Here is a 14,273-nt window from a genome sequence, read left to right on the forward strand (position 1 = left end):
AGGGAGATGCTGAGAGACAAGGGTGGTCTCCATGGAGGCTCTATGCCACTGCCTTCTCTGCCCCCATCAATCACTGAGCCTGAACCCCTATTCAAAGGGTGTGCCCCAGTCGCGTGGGGGGGAGGAAGCATCTCAGTTAGCATTCAATGAATCAGCATGACTGAGGCAGGGAATCACTACAAAGAGGTGGGGAGGGAAGATTTTAAGGGAAGTGGTAGATCCTTCAGTCCCACCACCTCCAGGTCCTGGCCCCTGGCAGTGGGTCTCTTGGGGCTAGTTGAAGGGAGCAGTGAGGAGAATAGTGCTATGAAGGCAGCTTTATCCTCTTGGCTTTGTCAGGTAGTCATCACTTCCATCTGAATAAAGTGTGAAACAGAGGACATTTAAAATTAGAATAAAGGGCAGCATGAAGTTTGGATACATTATAAAAGCAATACCTTAAAATCAAGAACACAGATTAGGTAAAATTATAATATTTCTCAATCTATGCTTTTTTCAGCTCATGCCATATCTGGTATTGGATATTCTACAAGATTTTCCAGGGGTACCAGGGCTTTTCGTGGCTAGCGCCTACAGTGGGACATTAAGGTAATATAATCATTCTGAACTCAATGACATACATTGGCCGTTTTTATGCATGCTCACTGGAGCATAAATTGCATTTACACGAGATCCTTTGCATTTAATTTCCCTGCATGCATATGTTGCCGTTCTTTAAACAGGGACAAATTAGAAGCTGTTTAACGGGTGCATCTTAAAAGCTTTTCAGGCTTCACCAGTGGAGCTTTAAATTTCCTTGCATTGAAGCAATTTGGTCTCCATTGTTAACAAATTTCAGAGTAACAGCCGTGTTAGTCTGTATTCGCAAAAAGAAAAGGAGTACTTGTGGCACCTTAGAGACTAACCAATTTATCTGAGCATAAGCTTTCGTGAGCTACAGCATCCGATGAAGTGAGCTGTAGCTCACGAAAGCTCATGCTCAAATAAATTGGTTAGTCTCTAAGGTGCCACAAGTCCTCCTTTTCTTATTGTTAACAAATTCCACCAACAGGGATAGTCTGAGCCTTGGCGCTATAAGCTCCATTGTCATGAGCAAAGTATGGCACTTACAAGCTCTGCCTCACTTTACTTCAAAGCTATTACTTCACTAGCTGCACCTGTAAATTCCTGAAATCCTATAGGGAAACAGGGCAGCTGCAGCTAAAGGGAATTTTCTATTGCTAATCCTTCCTTTTCCAAACCTTCAGAACTGTATTTTAAAGCCTTCTTCCTACGACTTAAGAAGCACATTCTGCTCATTAGGGGCTATTTATAAACTAGTGTTTGGAATTTAGAAATACAGCTGTTTTGAGTCAATCCTGTGAAAATGGTCAGAATATTTTGTTTCAAATGGTGGTGGTAAAAAAATGAATTTCCCACCTTCTGATAATTGAAAAACAGCTGAAAAGATTTTTGCTTCAAGTTTCCAAAGTTGTATACTTTCTGGCAGCGACCAAGCATGGAAAATTTCAGCCCTTAATGTGAACATTTTGGATAATCTTGAGTGTGCAAAAATCAGGGATTAGAATGGAAACGGTTAACAACCTTATCTATAGCAGTCATACCCAGAGCAACTGTTATAATGCTGTGGTTGAATAATTTTTTGACTCTTAATATTTGTAGATATGTAAATAAACACGATGATAAGGGCAATACATTTTCACACTTTGGGGTGCAAGCTGATTGCTTGTGAGAGTAATGTATAAAAATGTCTGATACTGCACAAACTGTGGATTGTAGGTGATTGGCATTTTGCCCTTCCGGACAAGCACAGTGACTGGGCCACTACAAGAGGCCAGATACTGGATTAGATGGGGAAGAATAAAATAATACTTTCTCACCTTAATAAATTCATGTTTGTAAAGTGCTTTAAAATCCTTAAATGGAAGGGGTTGCAGAAGTGCAAATTATTATTGTAACTCTGGTGTTCTACTTGAATTCTGTTAATTAGTTAATCTTGTCAGACTTTGGCCACTGGTGGTGCCACCGGAATATTAAAGAGAAGGGAAATAGTAGGCATTGTGGCATGTTTCTCTGTAAGGAAATGTGTCTGATACTATTCTATATGATCCAGGATGTTCAGAGTTATTCAGTAGTAGCTAGATCTGCTTTCAGGAGAGAGGGGCTGATGTTTCAAGTGTTTGGGACAAGTGGTTCCCTTGGAGTCTATCAGATGCTCACTGGAGCTCATAATTAACCATTAAGTGTGCGGAGATGCGTATTTTGTATGTGCTGTGGTCTGCACCGCGGCATACTCATTTTCCAGCCACAATACAGGCATGTCATTTTTAAGATTTAGGCCAAGATTTTTCAGAAATAGGTGCCCAAAATTAGGCTCCTAAATCCACATCAAGGCACTTGAAAAAGCAGCTGATTTTCAAAAGTGTCAGGTGCACAGCAGTTCTTACTGACTTTTGAAAACCAGCCCACTTATTTAAATACGGATTTAGGATCCTAGCTTTAGGCTCTGAGTTTTGGCCTGAGCCTGGAGAGTGCATCCAAAATAGTCAATGAAATGCCATACGATGTACATGTACGTAGCCCAAAGGATGCGATACATAATAATGAATTCAAAAACGGTTTTAAAGTACCAGTCATCCTTTGATCTATAGCAACATATGTTAAATTTCCTTCCACTCATTTATCTGATTGCTTCTTTTTCTTAAAACATGCATTATCCTCTCTGAGAACAAATATTTTAAGCAATTGCAAAATGTAACAGATAGTGCTGTCAAGTTTTTTTCCATTAGTAATAATAATTTCAATATGTATCGTAGTTACAGCCACATAAGGTCTCTGATATTGTTGCAGACAGTATCTCTCTGCCGTTATCTTGATTATTAAGTGTTTGTAATCTCAGTTCCTAACAAACAAAAATGTTTCAAATTTTGTCATCTGCAGCACAGTGTCCTCCAGCATCAATGCTTTAGCAGCTGTAACTGTTGAGGATCTCATTAAACCTTACTTCAGCTCCCTCTCTGAAAAGAAACTAGGTTGGATTTCCAAGGGCATGAGTAAGTTTGTGAAGGATATTTTCCACTTTCATCATAAAGAAGGAGGGCTTGGTTTAGATCTCACTTATAAGGGTGTAAATCAGGAGTAACTTCATTAAAGTCAATGGCATTACACCAGTATGAAACCTGTGTGAAATCAGAATCAGGCCAAGAGTTTTCAGCTGTGGGGGAGAAGGGGAGCAGCTATTTAAAGTGAGCATGGAAAAGGACATCTTGTTTGATCTTTAAGCGGTAAAGTTATATTGTAGCCTTGTTCAATCTAGATTCCTAATACAAAAGACCCAAAGGGTTTGGGTTGAAATGGCGTTAATTTGCATTCCATCAGTCAGAAGGCAGGTGCATGGGAGAGAATTTTGTGATCAGCCACTTGAACATGGAATTATTTGACAGGGTACATGGCTGGGGAAATGTACTGCATCGCACTCTCCTGCTAGAAAATGTGAGGGTTCACGACCGCTACAATACACCCTGAAGCCCTCAGTCTGTTTAATGCCTCCAAGCAGCCAATCTCAGAATTTTGAGTTGAACATACAGGACCAGATCCTCAGCTGGTTTAAATCTGTGATGCTCCATTGATTTCTTTGCTAGCTACGTCAGTTGCCATCAGTGGAAGATATGGCCCACAGTGCCCCAGGTAGTTTGCTGGGAAAAATTAACATGTCTCTTACTGTAATAAGGTTAGTAAGGGATAGAAGAATACAGCCAATTACTTCATTGTATTCCCGAGCAAGAGACCACGCCCTGCCAGTGAGCACACCAGAGCCGTGAGGGGTGTTACAACAGCATTGTCACCTGAGAATATAGTTTCTTAAGCACTATTAATAACTTTTGATGCCAGCTTTTGTTTGCTATGGGAATGGAGGCTCACAGGTCTGAACTTGGATAGTTGCCTGACCTCTCATATTAAGCACTGGGATTAATGTGTCCCCACTGTAGCTGTAAATTAGAGCTTTGTGAGTTGTGGATGTAACTAAAGTGTTCATCCAGCATTAGGGAGGAAGAGGGACTTCATTTGCTTAGGCTGCCTATCTCCTGGCTGTATGGGAAATTCTTAGCCATGGAACTCCAATAATCTAAAAGTGTTTTCACTGGAACAAAACTCAGGTGGGATGGAAGATCTGTTCTTCAAATAAATAAAAAGTGTTGGCGCAGAGGATTAGAGAAGGAATGTAAGTGATTCTTGCTGTGCGTATTATCCCCTACTCATCCCAACTTCTTTTTAAGATTTAATCTTTCAACTAATCTTCAGTGACCACATATTGTAAAAGGATTTGTCATGTTTGCGCGATCCCCTCCTGAGGTAATAAAGTGCCTGGCCTTTTGTTGGTTTGGCCATTCTCAGAGACCATCCTAATTGCCATATATTTTTGGCTTTATTAGCAGTAGTATTAGACTGGAAGGAAACTTAACTGTAGAGATTTAAATTGATACATTTGTCTTTCTCACCCATTCAGGTCTTTTTTATGGAGGCGTGTGCATTGCCATGGCCGCTCTGGCATCCCTTCTGGGCGGTTTGTTACAGGTGCATGTTTAATTGCTTTTCACCTCTGTTTCATTAACTAGAAGAAATTATTGAAAAGAACAATCACTGGCTACTATTAAGTGACTAACTTTTATCCTTTAATGAGTATTTACCTTGGAAATTCTAGGACTGAATCCTGAGCTGGTGTAATTTGAGGTAATTCAACAATGGAGCTACACCAGTTTATTCCAGCTGAGGATCTGGCCTGGAGCCAGCTTGAATCCCTAATTGCAGATATTTCATTTCCTTCCCCACCCCCATGGCATCACATTGAAGGTTTTGGCTTTGCTGTGTGATACTTGATATAAGACTTTGTTTTCTTCCTCAGGCAGCTCTCAGTATTTTTGGTATGGTTGGTGGCCCTCTTCTAGGACTGTTTTCTTTGGGAATCCTCTCCCCCTTTGCAAACCCCATCGTAAGTATAAGCTGTGTGTCTTGCGGTTGCGAAATACAATAGTCATTTTGGGGATCATTTCGCTCCCCTCCCCCCAATAATTTGTTTTAGGCATCATGGGAGATGTTTTAGATTGGCATTTTTCATACATACCCCCTCCCCGCCACATCCTCTTACCCCAATAGTTAGGTAATAAGGCCAGTAGTTTAGTCTGAAAAAAATATAGTTAAAAATGGAAAGATTCACTAATCACTTATTTTCTCCTTGTTCCCTGTGGCTAAAGCAGTGATTTGTCTTTGCACAATGCTGCAGAATCAGTACTGATGTGCTGTAAACAGCCTAACAAGAACAGTGTGTTGTTAGTTTGTGGCCTGACGACATTTACTCCATAATTATGGCTGCAAATTGAATTTCCATTATAAGCCTGTTTTGGCCACCCTCATCTAAAACACACACCCACCCCCACACCCACCCCCACACCCACCCCTTAGATCTGAGGCCAAGGTAAATATTATCTATGAGTCAAACTGAATTGCCCAAGGCATTCCTACATTATGACACTCTAAAAACAGAGGTGTTCTCCAGAGTTTATAAAGTCTAACATTTTGGTGTTTGTAGCAAGAAGCCTTGAGAGCAGGAGAGAAGTGAAATTTAGTTCTCTGGACACATGTGAGCTGAGAGTTAGTGCACAGCACCATAGTTGATAAGAGTCTAAATCAAATATTGTTAACTTTTGTATTTGTAATATCTCTGTGGTCTGCAATGAATTATGAGTGAGATTCATCTCTGTTCAGAGAACCAGGGCAAGGTCTACACAGTACTTAAATCCCAATTAAATTCTTAGTTAGTCCTTGGGGACATTTTCTAAAAAAATTGAGACTGTTTTTAAAAGAGGTAGGCATGCTAGTGTATAGGCTCTAGCAGCCTGGATTACTATTACACGGTCTCCCACAGTATTCTTGTCAGCAAGTTAAAGAAGTATGGGCTGGATGAATGCACTATAAGGTGGGTAGAAAGTTGGCTAGATTGTCGGGCTCAACGGGTAGTGATCAATGGCTCCATGTCTAGTTGGCAGCCGGTGTCAAGTGGAGTGCCCCAGGGGTCGGTCCTGGGGCCGGTTTTATTCAATATCTTCATAAATGATCTGGAGGATGGTGTGGATTGCACTCTCAGCAAATTTGCGGATGATACTAAACTGGGAGGAGTGGTAGATACGCTGGAGGGCAGGGATAGGATACAGAGGGACCTAGACAAATTGGAGGATTGGGCCAAAAGAAACCTGATGCGGTTCAATAAGGATAAGTGCAGGGTCCTGCACTTAGGACGGAAGAACCCAATGCACAGCTACAGACTAGGGACCGAATGGCTAGGCAGCAGTTCTGCGGAAAAGGACCTAGGGGTTACAGTGGACGAGAAGCTGGATATGAGTCAGCAGTGTGCCCTTGTTGCCAAGAAGGCCAATGGCATTTTGGGATGTATAAGTAGGGGCATAGTGAGCAGATCGAGGGACGTGATCGTTCCCCTCTATTTGACATTGGTGAGGCCTCATCTGGAGTACTGTGTCCAGTTTTGGGCCCCACACTACAAGAAGGATGTGGATAAATTGGAGAGAGTCCAGTGAAGGGCAACAAAAATGATTAGGGGTCTGGAACACATGACTTATGAGGAGAGGCTGAGGGAACTGGGATTGTTTAGTCTGCAGAAGAGAAGAATGAGGGGGGATTTGATAGCTGCTTTCAACTACCTGAGAGGTGGTTCCAGAGAGGATGGTTCTAGACTATTCTCAGTGGTAGAAGAGGACAGGACAAGGAGTAATGGTCTCAAGTTGCAGTGGGGGAGGTTTAGGTTGGATATTAGGAAAAACTTTTTCACTAGGAGGGTGGTGAAACACTGGAATGCGTTACCTAGGGAGGTGGTAGAATCTCCTTCCTTGGAAGTTTTCAAGGTCAGGCTTGACAAAGCCTTGGCTGGGATGATTTGATTGGGGATTGGTCCTGCTTTGAGCAGGGGGTTGGACTAGATGACCTCCTGAGGTCCCTTCCAACCCTGATATTCTATGATTCTATAATTGGCTGCAGCTAAATCGGAGTTTAATTAATTGTTCAGATCTTGAAGAGAGTTCCTATCTTTAGAAAAGGTAAAAGTGTTTGCTCTAAAGCAATTCCTCCTATTGCAGACAGAATATTGGGGGGAAAACACATGCACAAAATTCACAATGTACCTGCTCCAAGGTGTTAGGACAGCTTATTCAAATAAAATAGCAAAACAAAATAAAATAAAATCTAAAAAAAAAAAAAAAGGCTTGTGCCTTCATAGTTTCTACCTGATCGAAGTTGTTTAAAAAAATCACGGGCCAAAAATTTCAGACCTTAGCGCCTAAAGTTAGACTCAAGCCCATACTTAGCCATCTGATTAAGTGGCCTCGTTTTCAAGTGTTGAGCACCTTCCAACAGCTCCCATTTAAGTCATTTTTGAAAATTAGGCCACCCAGTTCTGAAAAATCTTGACAGTGTTTTTCTTTGTCAACCCTCTTGGTTTTTTTTGCTTTACATTTCAATCCGATTTTACTTTGTTTTACAGGGTGCATTTGTAGGTCTTATTGGGGGCTTTACTGTTTCACTCTGGGTTGGCATTGGGGCTCAGATTTACCCTCCACTCCCTGAGAGAACTATGCCATTAAACCTCACAACTATCGGCTGTGATATAGGCAGCCCAGGAACAGGAAGCAACTGGACTGCAACAACCGAAATGCCAACTTTAACAACCCTTGTACGTCTGCAAGGCACTGAAAGGTATATAACAAATCGGCCACATAGTGCACCAGTCCTTGATTTAAAATGTTGTGACCATCTGTACAAGATTCTATTACCACGACAACCAAATACACAATATATTCCTTCCCCCCTTAATTAGAACGTCCCCTAAATAAAACAAACACTAAACTAGAGAAGGATAGACTGCCTCCCTTCCCGGCTAAACCCCAGGGATTATTTTGCCCTGTAACCATGGGTTTGCCCTCGCTAAAGATCCAGCCATTGAGGAGGCCTTCTGCCTCTAGCTAGATTAAGGCGGACTTCTGGTGTTGGTGCACCTGAAAGTTTCTTGGGCGCGGGCCTGACAATGGGCTCAGGGTTTGGAGGGCGAATGGGTGAGGATGTGGTATAAGCTCGTGCTGGGCAGAGGGGTATCTCTGCCACCGGCAGAAATGGAGGGGAAAAGTCAGGAACAGGTGACTCTTGATTCGGTGTCTCAGCGGAAGTGGTGAAGTCAGGCAACTCAACTGAAGATATGTCCTGAGGACTGGTATGACCTGGCAGCAGTGATCTACATGTGACAGTGATCTACATGTCGCCGCCACACGAGATCCTCTGCAGTCCAAACTGTGTAGGAAACAGGCCCTGTTTGAGCGATGACAGTGGCAGGGACCCATTTAGCTCCAGAATTATAATTCCGAGCCAAAACCGGATGTCCCAGGCTAAAGGTTCGGCCTCTTGCTCTGGGTGCATGCCTGTTGACTTGATCTTGCTGCTGACGTTGCACAATTTGTCGGGGTTCAGAAAGTTTCAGCAGATCAAAGCAAGTGCACAGCTGTCGTCCCATCATTAGAAAGGCCGGGGATGCCTTGGTCGTAGCATGAGGTGTGTTTCTGTAGGATAGTAAGAAGGTGTCCAGACGCTTTTGAATGGATAATTGTCCCCTTGCCAATTTCAAAGCTTGTTTCATTGTCTGCATGAATCTTTCGGCTAATCCATTGGTGGATGGATGATATGGTGCTGAAGTGATGTGGTGTATCCCATCTGCCTTCATAAAATTTTGAAACTCCTGAGAGATGAACTGCGGTCCATTGTCGCTCACAAGTTGTTCTGGCAGACGAAACGACTAAAGAGTCCTCATAGTTTTTGGATGGTACTCTCTGCAGTAGTGGACTCCATTATAGAGACTTCTGGCCATTTAGAATGGGTATCTACCACCACCAAGAACTTGCTTCTTTCAAGGGGGCCAGCATTTTCACAGGTTTTCAGGCCAGTCCCATGGGTATGGGGTGCCCACTGGGGTGCATTCCTCACACACTGACAAGACATACAAGCTCTTGCCTTCTCTTCAATAGCAGTGTCCAATCCAGGCCACCAAAAATAGCTCTGTGCAATTTCCTTCAGGCGCACTATTCCACAGTGACCAGAATGTAGCTGTTCTAACATCTGTGATCTCAGTGGTGGTGGGATAATGACGCGTCTCCCCCACAACAAACAACCAGATTGGATCGATAACTCTGTCCTCCTGGACATGTAGGTAACAAGGTTGGGTGAGACCGGAGAGGTTAGTAGAGATGTTCCATGCATCACCAGGTCCATAACTTGGGACAATACTGGGTCAACTCGATTTGCCTTCTTTACCTGAGTAGTGGTGATAGGTGTATTCTCTACATGTTCAAAGTAAAAGATTTCCTTCTGGGCAATATCTTGATGTTTAATTGGCAAAGGCAGCCTTGAGAGACCATCCGCATTGCCGTGCAGAGTGGATTTCCAATATTTGATTTCATATGTGTGCGCAGAAAGCAACAATGCCCAATGTTGCATATGACTAGGAGCTAATGAGGGAATGCCTGTGTGGGGTCCAAATATTGAAGTCAGGGGTCGATGCCTGTGAGAAGAGTAAACTTCTGTCCGAACAGGTACTGATGAAATTTCTGAATTCTGAAAACGATTCCCAATGTCTCACGTTCGATTTGGGCATAGTTAGTTTCTGCTTTGTTTAGAGTGCATGACGCAAAAGCAATAGGTCTCTCTTCTCCCGAAGGCATAATGTGTGACACGACTGCTCCCACTCCATAAGGGGATGCATCGCAGGCCAACTGTAGGGGTAAGGATGGATCAAAGTGCATCAGGACTTCAGAATTTAGCAGTGCATCCTTAGCTTTGTTAAATGCAACCTCCCAGGCTTCAGTCCACTTCCAGGCCTTGTTCTGCCCAAGGAGTTCCTGAAGTGGGTTTAGCAGTGTGGCTAACTGTGAGATGAACTTTCCATAATAGTTCAATAGTCCTAGAAACGAGCAAAGCTGGCTAACGTTTCGAGGTGGGGTAGCCTCCGCAATAGCCTTAACTTTTGCAGGGGTCTTACAAAGACCTGTAATGATGTGTCCCAAATATTCAACAGAGGGCTGGAAGAATTCATACTTGTCTTCGTGGACTCATAAGCCATACTCTTCCAGTCTTTCTAGGGTAGCCTCTAAATTCTTTAGGTGATCCTCCTCATTCCTTCCAGTGACCAGGATATCGTCCAGATAGCACTGGACTCCTGGCAAGCCACACAAGATCTGGTCCATAGCCCTCTGGAACAGGGCGGGAGCAGACGTTATTCCAAAGGGTAGGCAACAGTATCGATAAAGCCCCTTATGCCGATAATAGTCAACAGTTCTGGGGACTTTTCATCAACGTGCACCTGTAAATACACTTGGCTCAGATCAGTCTTACTGAACTTTTGTCCCCCAGCCAGGCCTGCGAAGAGGTCATCGATGCGGGGAAGCGGGTATTGCTCTGCACACAACACTGGGTTGACAGTGACTTTAAAATCACCACAAATCCAGAGGGAGGCATCTTTCTTCACTATTGGAACAATTGGAGTTGCCCATGGGCTATGGGTAACTGGTATTAGGATTCCATTAGTGACCAGGTGCTCCAGGTCTGCTTCAACCTTCGGCCTGACGGCATATGGCACAGTTCTGGCTTTCAGATATTTTGGTTGACTGTCAGGTTTAATGTTCAATGTCACAGTGATTCCCTTCATACTTCCCAGATCCTCTCCAAAAACAGCAGTATGTTTCCTTAGTATAGCGGGCAGACTGGTTTCTTCTTTAGTCATTTGGTGCTCTTCTGCCCAGTTCAGCTGGATCTTCCTAAGCCAAGATCTACCCATTAAGGCTGGGTAATTACCTCTCACCACAAACAGTGGCAATTTAGCAGCCTGTCCATTGAGCTCCACCTTAACATCAATAGTGCCCAACATGGGCACAGCTTCTCCCGTATACGTCTTCAGAACTGTTTTTGTTGTTTAAAGCAGAAGATGCTGTAGCTTTTCTTTATACACAGTCTCAGAGACCAGCGAGACGGCTGCACCGGTGTCCAGTTCCATGCGTATAGGTTTGCCGTCCAACAACGGGGTTACCCAGTATTCCTGTGAGCCCACTGCCAAAGACAAAACGTGGAGTGGCTCTTCTTCTTGTGATGAGGTGTCTCCTTGGTCATCCTGGGTCTGTTGTAGGGTATGCAGGTTTCCCTTTTTGGTCGGCCAGATCACAGGCCTCTTTTTCTTTTGTTTACAGCATTTTGTGTTTTCTCCTACTGGGGGGCGCTTATCGAACCCCCTGGAAGTCAGTGGGCGTTGGATCAGTACTGTAGAGTTCTACAGTTACATGTGCCTTATTGGAAAGTAGTTTTGTTTCTGCAGTGTGGATAGGCAAAGGGGACTTGTGTTTATTTCATACTGTCAGGGTTGCTGCTGTTTTACTATCTAAGCAGGTTAAACCTTGAGGGTGATTAAGAGTTTTCAGTGAATCTTCCAGCAACAGTTTAACCAACAGCATCATATCTATGCGGAAGTAACTAGCCACGTTCTGCAAAACCATAAGAGTGAAGTGCAACTGGGTGAAATGCTGGGGTATTTTCCCTCTGCGATTGTTATATTATCTTACATTGTATTTCGTCATACAGTCAAAACAGAACAACCCCTCACCCCCCCAAGAACAAGACGTAGCAGCTTGATTAAATTAGATTAAAAGACAATGCTTAGATTAAAAATTCTAAGGGCTGTCAATTCTTATGTCTCAGGATATAACTGGGTCAGCAGCTGGGTATCCTTAGGAAAAAGTTCCCCTTAGCTGGTGTAGTATTGCATGGTTAGGTGAATTGTGAGTTTCCTAGGCCTTTCCCTGAAGCAGCTGGATACCTGATTAGACGGATCACTGCTCCCGTGTGCCTGTGTCTATGTACTGATTCACCAGCATGAGGGGTGGGATGTTACATATAAGATCAAACAAACCTTAGACCCCAAAGCACTTGCGTTTAGTAGGTTCTGCAGTATATCTGTTCTGCTTCAAGCAACTACTTAGAGTAACAGTGGATAATTTGTTACCGTTTCTAAAATGAAAATCAAAGTTTCAGTTTCAGCAAATTTAAATGGTCATCAGTGTAAATTTAAGTGCCAAGTAGGCGCTAGGCAGTCATGTTTCTATGGCCATCAGAACAAAGCCATACATGCTCAAAGACGTTGGTCCAGACCACGTGCTTCTCTCTGTGGCATGTTGCAAAGGGGATCAAAATGGTGGTTTGTTGCTGCTGCTTTGTAGCACAAAGCCCTGAAAGCAGAGAGAGCTGAAACCTAGTTGACCGGACCCTGGTTAACTGAGATTTAGTGCACAGCACCATCAATAATAAGAGATCTGCAGAAGTGATGGCGCAGTCCATGCCTAAGACACCAGGGACACTGCCACCCTCCCCAAGAGAGCCACAGGGCTGGCACTCCGCTGGTGTAGCCTGGAGAGAACTGGGCGGCGCTTCTCTGGCTCAATTGGAGCGCGGTGCCCCTCAGCGGTGGGAGCCGAATGAGCCATGCCACCATCTGTGCTGCAAGGGGAAGCGGCAGTGGCCCTGGAGCTCCTGCCTCCCGAGGGCCAGCTTCGGCTTAACTCTGGGCAGCCACACCCCTGAGCCACCCTGCCTCCCCCAGCTGCAGCACGGGCCTCTCCCCTTCCCTTCCAAGGGTGGGACTGAACCCTGAGGGGTGTGGTGGGACAACAATGAGCCCGGGAGAGGGGGCAGTGAGGAGCCCAGGTGACGAGGGGTTGGGGGCAGTAAGGAGCTGGAGGAGTGGTGGGGGGGCAGTGAGGCGCCACTCAGCAGAGCATAACGGAGTGAGGGCAGGGCCTTGGGGGAAGAGGCCAAGCAGAGACGGGGCCGCGTTCTGGGTGCCAGTGCCCCCCCCACACACTTCTGTGGAGCTTCCAGTGCTCCGTAGCCTCTCCAAAGGAAAGACTCACACGCCGCCTATGGCCAGACTCTTCAGTTCTGGCCAGAATTCCTAGGAGAGGAACGGGCTCATGTGATTTTACTGGCCATGGCCCATTCGCCCACCATACTGGCCTGATACTGCCAGTTTTACCTCAGAGTTTGAGTGCCAGGTGAGTTTCTCCGCCGGAGAGTAGCATGAGGCACATTATTTTTTTAGCACAAAACGTTTCTTATATTTACTGTCTTAGTGCCTAGTTTTATGCATTTTCAGGTTGTCTGAATTTTGAAGAAGATTCTAACAAAATATTTCCCCCACTTTTCCTAGACCTGTCCTGGCTGATTATTGGTATTCCTTGTCGTATCTGTACTTCAGCACACTTGGGACCCTGGTCACAATACTTTTGGGAATGATTGTCAGCCTCTTAACAGGTACCTTTTCCAGAGTTTTGGTTTAACACAACTATACGTTGTTTTCCACATTAACGTGCACACACATGGAACCGTCCCTATTACGAGAAGTTTCAGTCACCACTCTGGTTGAGCGTGCACTCTCTGGTTTCATTCACTCACAGCTTTCTAGAACCTTTATCTTTTGGCCTGAAATTTTCCAGACATGGTCTCTGTCCAAAGGGGGCATTTCTTTCTCCTTTGAATTGTGAGGTAGTAACGTCAGCAGTTTTTGAACCTGAGGAGACTGGGGCGAAAAAAATCCATTTACCCATTGCATTAAACCTGAGCTGGGGCTGAGGCTTCAGAGCTGCCATCCAGCATGGAGATAGCCCGGCCTCAGGAGAAGCATCTTTCCTTCTCCCAGAGGTTAATAGTGGTTTTGCTTTGAGTGAGTTAAAAGCATTCAAAATGTGCTTACTGAGCATGCCCAGTGCCCATTTTCACTACGCTTGCCAAGCCATGCTCCCAAGGAAGGGTTCATGGTGTAAAGCCATGTCAGCTGCCCAAGGAAAAGTCTAGTGAAATAGATTGCTGCAAATTACCAAGACCCGAAGAGTAGGCATGACAGTTGGGATCTGAACCCCAAGATCCCAACCCAACCCTCTGATTTTGGTTCCAGGAAAATCCAAAATGAGGCTATTATCCAATTTGGATGCGGTAGAAAAAACCCACAAAAGTGCAGCTGATCTCTCAACATTTCAGGCCAGTGAGAGCAGTTGGATAGTAGACCTGATTCAATCTAACTCCTAACCTAAAACTAATCTAGATCTGAATCCTGCATGCTCAGCTCACCACTAAGGCCACACATACTAAAACATAGTGAACAGGATGGTTTCCATTAGGCTCACTGC

General features: G+C 44.4%; 1 protein-coding gene across 1 annotated transcript in view; it reads left to right on the plus strand.

Annotated features, from left to right (window-relative positions):
* The window catches only part of SLC5A8 (solute carrier family 5 member 8), a 46,928-nt gene that overhangs the window by 24,006 nt on the left and 8,649 nt on the right, over window positions 1-14,273 (plus strand). Inside the window, exons 8-13 of the mRNA XM_074941818.1 lie at window positions 500-588; window positions 2,941-3,053; window positions 4,508-4,575; window positions 4,904-4,990; window positions 7,550-7,761; window positions 13,298-13,401. Coding sequence (XP_074797919.1) covers window positions 500-588; window positions 2,941-3,053; window positions 4,508-4,575; window positions 4,904-4,990; window positions 7,550-7,761; window positions 13,298-13,401 — 673 coding nt within the window. The remainder of the gene's footprint in view (window positions 1-499; window positions 589-2,940; window positions 3,054-4,507; window positions 4,576-4,903; window positions 4,991-7,549; window positions 7,762-13,297; window positions 13,402-14,273) is intronic.

The sequence above is a fragment of the Natator depressus genome, chromosome 1 (genome assembly GCF_965152275.1).
Source record: "Natator depressus isolate rNatDep1 chromosome 1, rNatDep2.hap1, whole genome shotgun sequence".
Taxonomy (NCBI): Eukaryota; Metazoa; Chordata; order Testudines; family Cheloniidae; genus Natator; species Natator depressus.